Genomic DNA, 16,975 nt, shown 5'->3' with positions numbered 1-16,975 from the left:
GTAGCAGTGTGCCCTACCTTTCTGATCTTAAAAAATTGCCCCTAGTTGGGTTTCGCGAGTACAGTTTCGAGTAGGTAATTTTCGCAGGTTCTCTAATGCACATCGGTATGGTTTATGGTTCATTATATAGCTACGCGCCAGACATGGAGACACCCCCATGACGGCGATCGCCAAGTCACCGTGCGTGATGAACGACGTATCTCATTTCGCATGCGCCAGTGAACATTACCACCGTCAACCAGAAACGTTGCCGGGCAAGAGTTCGACGCGGTGTGGGTAGAACCACGCCGCACATCGCCCGAAGCAGTCGAACCGAATATCTAAATAAGACAGGCATATGGTAGATATGGCTATTTTGATGCGGCGAATATTTTCTTTGTGGTTATTTTTACCTCGACGCTGTTATTAGAGTTTGTTAGAAGAGATAGGAAATCTCATTTCGATTACCGGTTGCGCTCAGCGCTGGTTTCCAATATAGCCTGAGCAATTAGCTCGATGAACAGCACAGCTCGTCTCAATCCCGGGTAGCTAATTATTCTAAGATGATGGTGGTCGTATGAATATTGGGGACGAGAAAGAACTGTCTGCATCATGGCTGTAGATAAATCTAAAGGAACCTATCTCTGATCGGTATTGCCATTCCATTGGTAAAAAAGTGGCCATAGTGTAGAAGAAAAGTGAGGCACAATCGAGCAAAAGAAAATATCATACAGAATCTTGAAAGATGTTGTATAAAAAGCTAGAAACATCTTCTATTTCGATCAGATTCATATGAATTATGTCCCCACATAGTTTAGCTCAGAACCATCGCGTTGATCGCAGAATTTCAGAAATGCGTCCCGCGTCATCGGGACTCGGAATTCTTCTGACCCGCGATTTACCGATCGCGCATACCCTATGTCGGGGAATTATATCGTGTTACCATGGTATCAGTCAATTAGGATGATGACGAGGCGAAAGTACGTCGAAATCTCTCCGTCTGATGCCGTTACTGCCGGGTGCTGCTGCCAAACCCATCGTATCCCGCCAACTAATCGATCAGATCGATCAGTACATTAAATGCGCGGTACGCCGTGTACACTCGGTATTCATCCGTACTGCTTAACCTACATTCCCACTTCGCAATAATTAAGTTGATTGATTTCTTATATCAACCACACGGATTCCCTAAGTATACTTTGCGTGCCATATAGAAGCGAAGTTATGGCACCCGAATTCTTCTTCCCGTTGGATTCACTTCAATCAAAGAGTAATCCGGATTACACGTACTATCTCTACGATAATCTTTTGTTACTGTAGATTTCGGCATCAACATTTTATGAAGAGCTCTCTTAGGTTTTGCTAATGAATATAGCGACGATCTCACGGGCTTCTGGGCTTCTGAAGTACTGTACTCTTGTTTGGTGCGTTCACACGTGATTCAGCACTTAGTACGCCCGCTTTAGTAAGGCCGATATTGAGCACAATTTCAAGATGATGATTTCTATGCTAACATTGTTTTCTTCTATACCAGTACATCGAAAAATCCATTGCAATTTGAACTGCCAATTTGGTGTTACAACTATAAATGTGAGCGAACTAAGTTCATCGCCGTATATTGTAAAAAGTGAGCATCAAATCATGCGACTGCAACATTTTAGTGGCTCCTTATAGGTGAAAAACAGGAAACTGAAATCCTCGCGTGAACACCGCTTATGAAGATAACTGTATGACAGATTGGTTTCAACAGGGTATATAGTTGTACGAAATGTATTTGAAGTTACAACCGTAAAAGTCAGCCTCCTTCCTCTTACAGTCTTCAAAACCTTCGTGTTTTAACAACGAATGTAGAGAGAATCCCACAATTATAACGAAAAAGTCCGAAAATGAAACTTCGAGATAGTAGTTTATTTCAATGTTTCGACTATATACTAATAGTCATCTTCAGGAATGGTAATTATCTCGAAGTTTCATTTTCAGACTTTTTCGTTATAATTGTGGGATTCTCTCTACATCGCGTCAACATGGATATAGTGTTCTATCAATCGTGATTTAACAACGAATATCGGTCAAACGCGGTGCTTCGAAATTAGTTAACTGTTTGAAATAATTCTGGGTAAACGTATCAAAGAAGTATATCGGCTCAGCTCAATTATCCGTATCATAATTCTATCTTTGCAGGCTTAAATGTGGCTGGAAACGACAGCAAAATGAATAACATGCCCCCTGTATTGCCGCGAACGATGAGCACTAGCGCTCTCAGAGATATCAAATCTGGCCGACAAAAGTATTCATTTTGGCACAAGTAAGTATCCGTATTCAATTTGTGGAACAGTTTTTTTTTGTACCGCTTGCCTAGATCATTCGGATAAATGTACATTTTATTGAATATATCCTGTAAAATTTCCTGTTAAAAGAAAATAAATGACTACATGTCTCTAATTTCTTAATCTCTTTTCCTTTGGATGCTATGGGTGCTTTCACATAAATCGTCGTGCTTACTGAGATTGTACCATATCTACCTGAATAATATAGATCTCACAGCCCAAACTGGGTTTTAGCCCTTTACATATCAGAATGACTGACTCCAGATATCCGCGTTCATAGTTAAACTAAAACGTTAAAAAGTCTGTTCAAGTGTTTTTGGCCCGAGCTGAATTTTAGCATGGGTCAAATCATCGCTGGTTCCGAAACTGAATCACTTCAGTTCCATGTTTTAGCATGGTTTAGTATTGAGTGAGTTGTTTGCGTGTGAACACGCTCTCTTATTAGGCACGGGCCAAATTTGACTCGGGCCTTTTCGGGCCTGATCCGGGCCAAACCAGCTACGTGTGAATCATGGCCATGAGTTATTTTAGAAGCTTTCACGACAGGTTAGCAACCTGTTGAGGAACCTTATGTATAGCCATTGTTTGCCTAGGGAAATTGAATTGATTATTGATGTAAGTGCGTCGTCGAATTTTCGTTAAATCCTCAGTCGATTACGACTGAAACATCAGTTGACTGAGTAGCCTATCACCAATTCATCGATTCCAATTTTCATATACTTGTGGCGCTTTCGCTGTATTTGATCGACTCGGGAATTCGTCAAATTTCTGCCGAATACCGCCGAATTAAGTTGATGCGTAGAAATGTGCTAATGAGGCCTGACACATAGCTGTCTATTGATTGCATCATCGCAGTTTATCGGTGCATAATAAATTGATTACTGTGGTTCGGGGTCTCGTATTTGCCGTGCTTATCGGAACCTTTGCGTCTGCCGAACCCAGTACTTGTAAGACGATTGTTTATGTTGACTTAATTGCGTTGTTGTGCCAACATTGATGGCAACAGTTGGGTCGAGGGTAATGGTTTGTTTGCGTGGCCATCGGCAAATTGGTATCGGCGAGTTGTCGTGCGTTCATCTTCGGAAACAGAATTCCGAGAAAGGTACACTGTTACTGATAAGGATAAGAGACTTGATGGATTTTTCACGTAGTTTCGGCGTTGAGGCATAAATTTGTTGACGGGTTTCGGCGTAGGATTAATCAGTGAAGCGTTTGAATGGATTATAAATCGAGCTCAGTGTATTTAGAAACGAGATCACACCGAAGAAGATTTACCACCGTCCGTAAACAACATGGATAATATGGATTTGGAAAAACCTCGGATCAAAGTCGCATGGAGTCCTCGGACGCGGTTATCTCCCGATTGCGGGCATTTGACGAGGCGTCCGACGTTGCCGAAATCGATCAATCGACCGGCGGCGCCGACGACGACGAAATTTCAACGCAGTCCGACATCGCCAAACATGATTGTCGGATCGATATCGTCGAAATTGGCCCATTCCGACGAAAGCGGCTTTGGCTTGTTTACGCCACACCACTCGCACGACAGGTATATAAAGATATATGTTACCATTAATGCATCATGGTAAGGCAGGTGTACTCAGAACATGGATAGATCCACGAATTTGCATTTTGTACGGATTTGCATACTGAACCGACGACGATTTTCATTACCTCGAAAAACATGTCTGGTGAAAAGCAAATATTCCCGAGCGAAACATTTGTTGATATTCCCATGTACAAATTGTCATGATGTATTATCGTGCAGTGCCTAGTCGTAATCATTCCAATGCATTTCGCGTTTTGTAAGTTGCACTGTTCTGCCTATTTTAGACTGAGTTTCGCATTTATACGTTTTGCGAACCCATTGTTGGATGGAAGTCAATAGATGGGACACACGTACGCAAAGCTTTATTAGCTTAACTAATCTAATTCGAAGTCTTTAAGATTCTTTTCCCTTTTTCCAGCTGTTTGGGATGTATCGGTTATGGAGTTGAACATTGGCAGTTAGGACTTGTGGATTTTAACAATTTTTTTACATATGCTATGTTAACCTAATTCATTTTCAGTGAGAAGAATTTCTAGAACCATTTATGTCAAAGTATGTTTTCTCTGTCTATACTTAGCTATGGTTATGGTTTTTAATTTTATGAACACTTTTTTCTCTGCACCACCACTCCCCCACCTCGCCCAATTTTGCCAGAAATATGAATTGAATATGACATATCCCTTATTCATTGCAGACATGCCGAAGACTTGATAGTCACTCCATTTGCGCAAATATTGGCAAGTCTGCGCAGTGTGCGAAATAACTATATCTTACTAACCAACGTCTCAACTAGTCGGTAAGTGTTACCAGTAATAAACTGACATTGCAGCAAACTAATCGATTGCTTAGAAATGTAAATGATCTCAACTGGATGTTATTGAAGCCCATGTAAGTTACTTAGCACTCATGCAGAGAATGTCTGCCATAGGAAATGAAAGGTTTTTCATAATCAGAAATCATAATTTAAGTATACATATACATATTTTGCATTATTGGCTGGTGTCTGCTTTCAAAGCCAGTGTTCCTACCAATAACATTCAGCTGATGTCATCTCAATAACTTAGTGAACTCAATCGAAAAATATCTTTCCAGATCTCGTAGAGGGTCTACTGTCTCAGGTCAAAATGCCAGTAACCACAGTCCAACCTGCAACCAACAAAACCTTAATACCAAATTATCAGGTATGTCACAAATGATAAGGAATTAGAAATTTAGCCGCAAAGCAGATAACGGGTTTCTGTGCTATGCATTTTGAAGGGAATGGGGTATGGCGTGACAAGCTGTAGGTCGTCCGTTGTCAAAATTAGTTAATTTTCAAATATCGAAACTGTTGAAATTCATTAAGAACCGGAATTTTCGGTTTTACCCTAAAAACCATTTTCAAGGAATGAGTGTAAAACTGAAAATTCGGGTTCTTAACAAATTTTCATAGTTTCGATATTTTAAAAACTTTTTCGATCTCGTGATTGTGGGATTTATGTTTTACTTGTCTCTCGCGATTCATTGCATAATTCTACTGCGTAAATTCATTTTCAGTAAGCTGGATTTATTTACTCCCGAATCCATATCTGATCACAGCACCCAACACAATACTTTCATTCTTTTACTTGCGTATCGGTAGTTTTGATAAAAAATTGATTAAGAGAAAAGTTCATTCAGTTTTAATTGAAATGTAGAAGAATTGAATGCGGACGACCAACTATCTACTAGCGAACATGGCGGATCCTTGCCTGCCATATGTGGAATCCTCAATTGCCATAGTAGCACCTTGGGTATGTGGGTGTCCTATTATCATAGAAAATTGAAATATTGCATCTGTGCTACATCTTTGTGCCGTCTGTGCTATTCATAAAAACCCAGGGTCCAGTTCCGCAGTTCTGAGTTAAGATTTGACCCTGAGTTAAAAACATTGAAAATGAACTAACTTTAACTCAGATTTAACTCTAACTCACAACTGTGGAACTGGATCCTGATGGTTATTGTGTCAATTTATTGAGCAGGGAGTGTAGTTTGAAAAATATAACCCACAGATTGTCAATCAACTATTTCATATATTTTGTTAATTATAAACAAATTTTTGTGGAGAAAATAAATCGTATATCATCACAGATTGCATCATTTATGAAAAGCAAATGTGACGGCTGGCCATAGTGCCCGTGGGACTCTTGTTTATGAAGTGAACTTGAATATGAACAAACACTGGTCCCCTAATTATAACAATTAACACTTGCTGATAGATCTCCGTTGGGGTCTCCAAGCAGAGTTTTGATTTTGTTAATTACTGACGTATTTATTCCTTTCCTCAAAGATGAGAGCTTTGGAAAGCTGGCAAATGAGACATTAGAGGAATTGGAGTGGTGTTTGGACCAACTGGAGACGATACAGACGCATCGCTCAGTTAGTGATATGGCATCTAGTAAGGTAATGTTCGTGTTGGGAAATTGTTCGGCTTTGAATGATATGATAAACCTTTCTTGTTTATTTCCAAATTATTAGAATTTGTAATTTATTTGACAGTAAATTTCCTACTACCAGGTACTTGTCATTATTACTCATGTCAATTGCGACAGGAAGGGTTCAACCCTACCTTGCTTATGATATGTTAACTAAGACGATAGACTTTGCTCAAGTCAGATCTTTTGGGACCGTAATTATGTGTCAGACTTGAGAGTGATATCCGAGTTGGATGTCATGTATTTCATATATAGTGTCACGAAAGAAGATAGAAAAATATCTGAGTCTGCTGTATGTATATCTAGATAAAATGAAATTTTCTTTTTAGTTCAAACGAATGTTGAATCGGGAACTGAGCCATTTTGCCGAATCGAGCAAATCAGGAAACCAAATATCGGAATACATCTGTAACACATTCTTAGGTAAGTTCTCGATGAAGGCTGTCTACTCAGATTTTGCAAAATTGTCACTGGTCGCAAAATTGTAGTTCCTTCTATCAAGACCTTTTCATTACTTGAGGAATTTGACACCTTTGTTCTTTAGACAAACAACAAGAGGTCGATGTACCAACATTACCAACAGTACGGGTTGAAGATTCAATTGATGATCACGGTCACACGATGAAACCACCTCTTCTAAGGAAGGAAAAGAAAACCCCAATGTCCCAAATATCCGGCATACGCAAGTTGCATCATACAAATAGTTTGGCGGGTAGTGCCGTGCCAAAATACGGTGTAGATACGTTACATGAGCAGGAACTGTCTGAGGTAAGAGCACGAAATGTTAGATCGATTCCCTAGGACAAGTTTGATCATGGATTTTTGATAAAATGGACCTAGAATTATTTTGGCCAAAGATAGTTCTGTTTGAATGAGTTCATGTAAATGATTATGAGCTGAGAGGTTAGAAAATGAACAGCATCCCGCAGGATTAGGTAGATACCATGGTTACCAATGAAATGAATGCCCCCTCCACTTTTAAAGAACATAAATAACTATGACGTTTCAATAGGCAAATTTAAGTGAAAGTTCAAAACTCTATATCTCTCAATGGTTCGCCATTTTTCATTGAAATTCGTGGTGGGTATACTTTGGTATTGGATGTTTTTGAAATTCGTGGTACGTATACTTTTGGATGGGATGTTTAACATATCAGATGGGTTTTTTGATCAGTCAATTTTTGCACATTGGTGGCCATCGAAGTCTCATCAGTCTGCATGCGCAGATGTATAAAACGTTTTATGAGAAAACAATAAACAGGTTAAAACTTATTGTCTTGATATCTGATCACCCAATGCTGTGTAAAAAGAGTCTTTTTACAGAGAATTGGAGTTATCCAGTTTTTTGTTGAATTTTTGTTTTTTGTTTCCCATTTACATCGGTACCTATTCTGCATATTTTGTAACCACAATCAATTGAAAATTTGTAGTTCCTGACATGCTATGGCGAGTTTCACTGGTTTCTGTATGTGCTCACCGAGGGGTGTTGAAATTGTCAGATTGTCTAGCATTTTAGCATTTCTCTTAAGTTTGCATGGTGTCCTTGGAACTAGTTTCATCAAGTAAATGATCAACTGAAGTGATAATAACTTGGCATACAGATTGCTTTTGTTTTTCAGCTGCTTAATGATATAGACCGTTGGGGCGTTGATATATTCAAAATTGCGCAGCTGACGAACAATCGACCTTTGACGGCAATTACTTATCAAATCTTCCAGGTAAATTCATATCCATCGCACGTCATCTGCTTTCATTATATTACCTGAGTTGAATGAAACATAACAGATTTCTAAATAGGCATTGTACTGATGATCAGTTAGAAATATTGATAGAAGCTATATAATAGCTGTGATCACACGAACATTTTTGCGCTACCAAAAACAACGGGCGAGGCCCGAGCCTAATTTCAGCATAGGTCAAATCATTGTGTGTGAATTGCAAGTCACTTCACATTAAGCATTGTTTATTATCGAGTGAGTGATTTACACGTGAATGCGTTCTTTGATTAGGCACTGGCCATATTTGACTGGGGTCTCATCTGTTCCAATTTGACCTGGGCCAAATCGGCTCCATGTGATCGCGGCTATAGTTAATGATGATGCCTTTACATGTAAATATTTAACCATGTTTTTATCTCACCTGACAATACCTAGAAATTGACTTTTAAATCCAAGAAATGACACATTGTACGTGTTTATGTGCCGGTAAATGCTACATGATCATTTGAATTCTAGAGGATGCATAAATCGAATTAATTCGTGCTTGTTCTCCATAGGAACGGGATTTAATGAAAGCGTTCCAGATACCAGCGAATACTCTAGTCACTTATCTTATGCACTTAGAAGACCATTACCGTAGGGAAGTACCATATCACAACAATGTCCACGCTGCAGACGTCACACAGTCAACGCACGTACTACTTTATTCGCCAGCTTTAGAAGTAAGTCGTTGCAAAAGGTTTATTCCATTCTGCTTCAGATCGTGATTTGAAAAAAATGTCTCGAATTAGTTGACATTTGAAGACGCTGATGTCGTCTAAAATGGCTTCAGATCAGTAGACATCCTCTTGTCAGTGTTGTGAAGTATTTCCGTTTTCTTTTAATAGAATGTATTTACGGATCTGGAGATCCTAGCTGCCATATATGCATGTGCTATTCATGATGTTGACCATCCAGGTGTTACCAATCAGTATCTGATAAACACAAGTAAGTAATGATCCTGGCTTGATGAAATAAGTCAAACCTTTCTTTCGAAATTTCATTATTAGGTTGGCACCTAAATAGTCTCAGGCAAAGCTTAACCCTCTCAGTTATTTCTATAAATTATATTTTACTTTGCAGGTTCTGAGCTGGCTTTGATGTACAATGATGAATCTGTACTTGAAAATCATCATTTGGCTGTGGCTTTCAAACTGCTGACTGAAGACAACTGCGATTTATTCTTGAATCTAAGTCGGAAACAGAGGCAGACGCTTAGAAAAATGGTCATTGATATGGTGAGTTTCATGCTGCTGCTACAGATATTGCAACTGAAATTGAATGAAAATTGATCAATTAATTGATATATAGTGTACTACATTGATGATATCCTACGTTATCCCTGCAGAAATGAAGACTTATGTATGGCCTTGCTATTTTGCAGTTGTGCCAGGAAATATATCATTTATTTAATTCATCATTTGGTTCGACATCAAATTTCTATGTCTGAATGTCTGAAATATTGTGAACTGTTCCATTCCTTGGAAGTATTTTCTGTTTTTCTTATTCTTAATCATGTATGCCATGTATGTACAACTATAGGTTCTAGCAACAGATATGTCCAAGCATATGTCCCTTTTGGCCGACCTGAAGACCATGGTTGAAACCAAAAAAGTGGCCGGCTCCGGCGTTCTTCTATTAGATAATTACACGGACCGTATACAGGTGGGGTATTGCTGGGTGATCATCATATTGGTGATTGCTGTGCCTGTATCAAGGACCTACTAACCTCAACTCACCCCCTCTTTGATACAGGTCGATCAGAGTGAAAACCTCTTGCGCGGCAAAGCAATCTGATGAAAATGTTCCGATTGGGCAGCACTCAATTTTTGTTCACAGATATTGCGCAAAACTGGTTTTCATTCTTTGTGCGGTGTGCGAAGACCAAACCAATGCATCATCAAACCAGTCAATATTCAGATGCGATATCAAACTAAATGCTGTTTTTGTCCACGTTTATGGCTGTTTGGTGAAAAATTGGTTTGTGTCTCTAGTATTTGTAGAGTTGTTGTCTTCTCTCACACTGATGTGTCTTAACCTCATTATTATTGTTTTCTCGCGTGTGACCGGTTATAGGTACTAGCCACTGATATGTCCAAACATATGACACATTTAGCCGACCTCAAGACTATGGTAGAAACAAAGAAAGTGTCGGGCAATGGTATACTTACATTGGACACATATAATGACCGTATACAGGTATTCACCGCAAATTCGTCGAAATCGCATGGTGGCTCGTTGCACGGTGGAAGTTACAATATAACCTCGTCTGCTATCGAATCAAATCGTAACTTTCGTGTAAACCAAAATATATGTAACATGCTTAACGTAATGTGTAAATATATCTACATTGATTCAGTGTGTGGCTTGCTATATTTTACATCCAATCGTGGCTTTAACTGTTAATTTCTTCACTTTTTTTAACGAAAATTGATTATCGCGAGTACGACAACTTTTTCGAAGTGTACATTTCACCATCAATTCGGTGTGATTGCCATTATATCAATTTTATGCAGATTAGTAACTTATTCAATCAGCTGCAAATCAGGGTTGCTAGGTGATAGTCATGAAGGAGGCAGGCAAGGGCGCAGCTAGGATTCTTTGAAGGGGGTGGACCTGAAAACTGGAATTGGCGCTTAATTTGAAAAGGGCAGATTCAATGCGAGGGCTGAAAGAGGGCCGAAACATAGATGGCTGTTCTGGTGGACCTCCAGCAGAATATTTAGGACAAAGAGGGGCTTTTCTACCCTTTAAGAGCCAATTTGGATTTTTATTTCATCTTTTTAAAAACTTCTGCAAAAAATATTTTTTTAAACTTTGTGGAGCGCTCACCATAGGCGAATTGTCTTCAAAAGGCTACAACACTTTTATTTACAATTACTACCACTAAATTTTATCAATTCTTTTAAATCAACCCGAATTATGATTGATGCAGCTCAGATGTAAATCTTTTAAGGACCCTCATAATATAGCTGATAACATTTCATTCAATGGTACATGATGGCATAGGTCTTACAGATATTCAGGGTACAAAGGCTATTTAACACAATTAGCTTTTGACAACAATCATATTATCATTTTTTGCCCACTTAGGGTAACGCCCCAGCAGACTATTAAATTCTCTTTTCGTCTTGTTTTATATTCTGTTAACCACATTTCATTGCAAGGTTTCTGCGCATGACATGTTCCATGATTGTGGTGACTTTTGAGGTCATTGGTTTCTGTATACGTTCACCAGGGGATTTGAATTTCGAATTTGTCAGGTTTTCGAGGATTTCTGACTACTTTCCACTGGGCATGGTGTCCCTGGACCTCTTGTTCTTTATTGGTACATATCATTGAATGTTTATTTTTTGCTTACCACAGCATTTTTCTATGTTTCTACCTAACACTCCACAGTAAAGATATCTATGGCTATGACGTATGCTTTTTATTCTAGTTTCTATTTTTGTATCTTTCACAAATGTTGGTTTTAAGTGGTCGCACTTCATTTTGTCACGTGCTTCAACGACAGACTTTTGTGTGTCAGTGTAAAGCTATTTTTCATGTATTCATAAATGTAGTCATATGTTTCAATGCCATCAAGTGTATTTATTTAATGTGTCATGTGTTTGTGCATTATCTTCTTGACAAAATAAGTGGATTTTAAAAGAACTTCAATTCTTGTGTACATTGTATTTGGGAATGAAACCTTAACCGTCACGCGAGTTTTCCATTTAAAAGAATAAACCTTATCCTACTTCACTTGTTTTTTCATCGCATCACCTGTCTTATACCTCCAATCTGTGCCCAATGCCTGTGTAATAATTTGTCGATATTAAGATTGAAATCAATCAAATTGAAGATAGCTTATAGAAAATTGATCATCAAAAGGCCTTTATATTTGTTTCCTTTCAACTCGCCATAATACCTTGATTTTTAAGAACGCAGTTACCAATACTGAAAAAGAATTTAAGATATCTTGATGTCCATTCCTGAAATTACTTGAATATTGAATGTTATGTTGACGATTACTTTTTTGATTTTTTCGAACGGATGTAGGTCTTGCAAAATATGGTACATTGTTCCGACTTGAGCAATCCAACAAAACCACTAGACCTGTATCGAAAATGGGTGGATCGAATCATGAGCGAGTTCTTTCGCCAGGGTGACATGGAACGGGAGCGCGGACTGGATATCAGCCCAATGTGCGATAGGCATACGGCTACAGTCGAAAAGTCTCAGGTAATATAAGTAATAGATATGAAATAGAGCCCTGTCATTTTATTGAGTTTTATTCGATATCTCTGGTAGCCTCACTCGGGATAAAACTCCCATGTTCAGATATTTAACCGACAATAATGAGAACACAATTAAGTAATGGAAACCATTTTCCATCCTTACAACTTAATTACTGAGCATGAAACCCTGAAGGTTTATAGCAATGAAATATTTTATCAGTTCATTGTTGTCCTGCTTTTGCTCATATTTGCAATGGTCAATAAAGGTTCTTAATTTGGCTGAATTTTCACATTTTTGAAAATATCTTTCTATGGTCTAATGAAATTTGATTTGGACTCTAGAGATAGTCTGAACAATTGTTTGGATGAAAACTTTTCTCAATTCAAAGATGATTTCTATTGATTTATGTGTTGCAGGTCGGTTTTATTGACTATGTAATTCATCCGCTGTGGGAAACGTGGGCCGATCTGGTGCATCCGGATGCTCAGGAAATTCTGGACACATTAGAGGACAATCGTGATTGGTATCAGAGTATGATTCCATTAAGTCCTTCGAACAGTTTTACAAATGAAGAGCAGGAGGCAAAAACACCCGAGTGCGAATCGCCGGCAGGTGAATTAATCAGTAATCAACAACCATCCTCAACGAATCCTGTCAATGCCACGGAAAACCCGAAAATCGAGTTCGAATTAACTTTAGAACAAGAACGCGACAGCAACAAGGATTCATTAGCGAGTCCTGGACATGACATGCGTCACCAATCGCATCATTCAATACGTTTGATGAACCCTCAAATACGCGAAGAGGTCGAGCCTCAAGAGTGATTCCGTTTCAAAATCTATATTTGTACGCGAATGATGATAAATGATTCCCAAACCAATTGTGATTGTCTAAAATATCAGATATGTTTTGTACACGGAATTTTACGTGACGCACATACGTAGAACGGATGAACTTCAGGCCAGTTTGGGTCAATGACGTAATCCACATCGGGTTACCATATCACCTATTGTTATTGATACTATAATTTTATCATTAAGAAGTGCAACAATTAGTCTATCTTTAGCAGCATAGACGCGCTCACGATATTGGCATAATCGGCATAATATTTATGTGTAATGGCATGAAAGAACGGTAATTTGAAATGCTCATTTATTGGCGTTGACGAAGTTGTCTGGAATAGTTCTACATGTTTGATTATAACTACAACAACAACAATAATGCCAAAGATGAAATAATCATGTGTGTTAGTGTGCGCACGCGAGTTCGGATGCGTGTATGTGTATTCCTCGTACGATCTCAGACGTCACCGTCTCTCGACTTCTACCGGGCGAATGGTGCCCGCAGCGTGAATCAAATATTTGAATATAAAACGAACGGATGGCATAACGCGAACGCAGTGTGAAACGACTATTATTATATGTGATCTGCTGGGTGATAAGTTTTAGTTCTCTGTTGAAAAGGGAAACTGACGTGTGTGTATGGAAAAAACATGGCTTTTGTAATAAATGATTTCGCGCGGCCGATCATCGGAACGAAATTATTTCTGTGATTTTTGTGCGAAATTTGTTCTACTGATACGATAATAAAGTAATACTACAGTGGCAATACTTACTTTGTATATTATATCAAGTAATCATTGTGATAAATGACAACTGACACTTCATCTATGATATATATATATATATATATATATATATATATATATATATATATATATATATATATATATATATATATATATATATATATATATATATATATATATATATATATATATATATATATTTCATCATATGAATTTTTGTTCTGTGAATTGTTGGCTGGTTATTGTTTTATGGGTAGGCTCGAATTGATAGAATATATAAGGTTTTTCATGACAGGCTATCATACACCATCGATGACAGAAAGTGTTTCATGACTTCGTTGATTTTATTCAGAGCGAATGTAAAATAATGTCTTATTCACTTCTATATACCGGTAATTCTGTTGATTCTGTATATTAGATGCGCATTGTTTGTTTATATCAGCAAGTTTGCCTTGTTCTTAAATATGTCATTTGCCACTTGTTTGTATGTGAAGCCTCATTTGTTGAACTGATGAAGACCAGCCATGCTGCTAATACATCAATATCTACTTACTTGTTCCATTGATTTCATGAGTTAACAAATTTTTCGTGGTAAAGAACTAGCAATCTTCTAATCAAAATGGCCAATGATAAGAAAAATACGCAGAAATATGTCCCAGTCAGAATTGATTCGAGGTTTATACTTTTGGTTGCTTGGAAATGTTCAATGATATTGGGAAAGTATTTTGCGATTTTCATAAGCTCATAACTGCAGGTCTTTATAGTAAGTTTTTGTGGCAATTTTGATTTTGACAAGTCTGTCCGTTCACTGATTCATAGTGAATATATAGTGTGATAATATGACCTATCCTAAACTTTTATAAGTTTTAAAGAGAAATTGAAATAGTTTTTCAATCATTACTTCAACCATTTTTGTCCGGTGATGGCATTGCTACGTTGCAAATACCAGGTTTGTCAGTTACTATTTTATCGAATTTGCTTTCAAAACGAAAGGTGATTGTTTAATTTGGATCAATGTTTTAAGTTGTTTATCTTATGACAAGGCTTTTAGTGAAAACTTTAAATAACTGATTATTTTTTCCGGCCAAAACTGGGAAGTAGGAATAATATAAAAGAAAGCATATTTTCATCGAAACCAAAATCTTTCCAATTTTTCTTTTCAATTTAGTTGCTTGAATTAATGTTATTTGCATTGCCTTTCAGGAACTGACTTGCTGAAGTAGGTTCAATAGACTCTTTTCTGAAGCTTTACTCTGATATAAAAAATATTCAACTTTCATAATTGATTACATTATATCTAAAATTCATTTGATGAAGCTTCTGAATTTTTGATAAAGAATCATTGTATATCAACGTATTCAAGTATATCATAGAAAAGGCAGCTAGTATTGAACGAAGCCAGGGAGCCATGACATTTTATTACCCTTTCGACATTATTGTTATCATCATTGTGAATAGTATTTTTAGATGATTATCTAATTTCTGCCAAAAAAATTAGCTTACTTGCACAATCTGGGCATTGAAATGTCACACCATGGAGACAGGTTTGCATTATCTGACTCGCCTCAGTACCGGTATATATTTTTGTTACCTATTTTTGTAATGTCGCTTACCAGTATTTCAGTCCATGGAAAGGTCTCCAGAATATATTTGAAAGGCACCAGGGGCAGATCTAAGGTCTGATTCAGGGAGGGGCGCACCCCTAAAAAGGGCATATCATATAATTGAAAGGGCACCCCGAAAAAGAGTTCATCGGAAAACATCATTTTTGGAAATACAGAGAACAAGCTTATGAATTTAATACATTTTAGCAGAGCTGCCAACTGTTCCAGATTTTCAGTACTTTGTTAATATTTTGTCCGAAAAAATGCTGATGTGATTTGTTTGATCCATACAGAAATGTGAAAGATTTTACTGAGGTTCATAACTTAGATTACTGATGATTTGAGCATTTTCTTATCTCAATGAAATGTTACCGAAAAAATTCACCTTGTTACTGTTAGCACTTTGCAGCAGCTTGTTGGCAGCCCTGTTTTAGGTATTAGGCTAAACAAAAATGATACCTTGTTTCTCCGCAGCGGCCGGGTCATTTTTGTAAAATATGATACAATTTATAAACAGTTCATTTCTATAGCGGCCGGGTCTGTTATGGTAAAATTGATCACGATTTTAAAAAAAGTAATGTATAGGGTAGATAGGCGGCCGGCCGGGTCAACATTTAAGCTCAGCTCAGCAGAGTGGAGAAACAAGGTATCAATTTTTTTTAGCCTTAATTTAATATTTTTCATTTTCCCGTGAAATTTCGGGGTAACGTGACATCTTTAGCGGAGGGGTGTGCATCCTCCCATTGGATCCACCCCTGGGCGTTAATGATGTTGAAAATCAGTTACTTTTTTGTTTGCATTTGAGGGTGTACTGTATCATCACGTTCAAGCTGTGCCTAGTGATTGCCTCGAAACAAGGAGGAAAGATGTTGGTAATGAAACTGACAAGCGCACTCGATCACTGTATGATCAGTCATATTTTTGTTCCAGGTTTCAAATTGTAAACGCAGTAAAATACTTAGCTCATTTAGATACGTGCAATTTAGGGATATTATTTCAAACACTCCACAGTGGAACAAAGATATAATATTTGTATCTAAATAGCGTTTAAAATTGTACATTGTTGACGAGATTTTAAGTTATTGTTATTATTATCAAAATACATTAAGTCTAAATTCTTGTGATAGGTACTATAATTATCATTATTAAGTTCAAATATTTCAATAGTGTGGTATTATAAATATTATTATGTACATGTATATATTGTATTGAATAGGGTACATACATGTGTTTGCGTTCTTGTAGATATGAAAATACGAAGACAGATGATTTTATATTTCCTGTGAATCGGGCCGTGGTGGACTTCTCACCTGGATATCTCCCTGCCTCTCTAAACCATAATGCTACGAGCAATTGTGATAAAATTAAGAATTATTACGCCGAGTTGCCCTCGAAATACTACCCATTCAGACAGAAACCTTCTTCGAGGGGAAATTGATCATTATGTGATTCGACTTGACTACTTGATGAATGTTTGAATGACAAAATTGTACATGTC

At 37.5% G+C, this 16,975-nt stretch overlaps 1 protein-coding gene across 14 annotated transcripts in view; it reads left to right on the top strand.

Annotated features, from left to right (window-relative positions):
• Positions 1-13,940, top strand: part of LOC141900544 (3',5'-cyclic-AMP phosphodiesterase 4C-like) — a 162,308-nt gene extending 148,368 nt beyond the window's left edge. For 8 of the 14 annotated variants that reach the window (XM_074787488.1, XM_074787487.1, XM_074787491.1 and 5 more), the window contains 13 exons: positions 4,550-4,651; positions 4,948-5,036; positions 6,164-6,276; positions 6,638-6,731; positions 6,853-7,076; positions 7,927-8,025; positions 8,583-8,747; positions 8,913-9,012; positions 9,148-9,302; positions 9,607-9,729; positions 10,141-10,263; positions 12,106-12,288; positions 12,702-13,940. In XM_074787488.1, the coding sequence (XP_074643589.1) occupies positions 4,550-4,651; positions 4,948-5,036; positions 6,164-6,276; positions 6,638-6,731; positions 6,853-7,076; positions 7,927-8,025; positions 8,583-8,747; positions 8,913-9,012; positions 9,148-9,302; positions 9,607-9,729; positions 10,141-10,263; positions 12,106-12,288; positions 12,702-13,109 (1,978 nt within the window). In that variant the 3' untranslated portion in view covers positions 13,110-13,940. Of the gene's footprint in view, positions 1-2,160; positions 2,285-4,549; positions 4,652-4,947; positions 5,037-6,163; positions 6,277-6,637; positions 6,732-6,852; positions 7,077-7,926; positions 8,026-8,582; positions 8,748-8,912; positions 9,013-9,147; positions 9,303-9,606; positions 9,730-10,140; positions 10,264-12,105; positions 12,289-12,701 lie in introns of all 14 variants that reach the window. The other 6 variants (XM_074787497.1, XM_074787494.1, XM_074787493.1 and 3 more) reach the window with 4 other exon arrangements.
• Positions 13,941-16,975: the final 3,035 nt, after the last annotated feature.

The sequence above is a fragment of the Tubulanus polymorphus genome, chromosome 2, assembly GCF_964204645.1.
Source record: "Tubulanus polymorphus chromosome 2, tnTubPoly1.2, whole genome shotgun sequence".
NCBI classification, from domain to species: Eukaryota; Metazoa; Nemertea; class Palaeonemertea; order Tubulaniformes; family Tubulanidae; genus Tubulanus; species Tubulanus polymorphus.
Note: the sequence above shows the minus strand (reverse complement) of the source record. Positions and strands in the feature narration are given on the sequence as shown.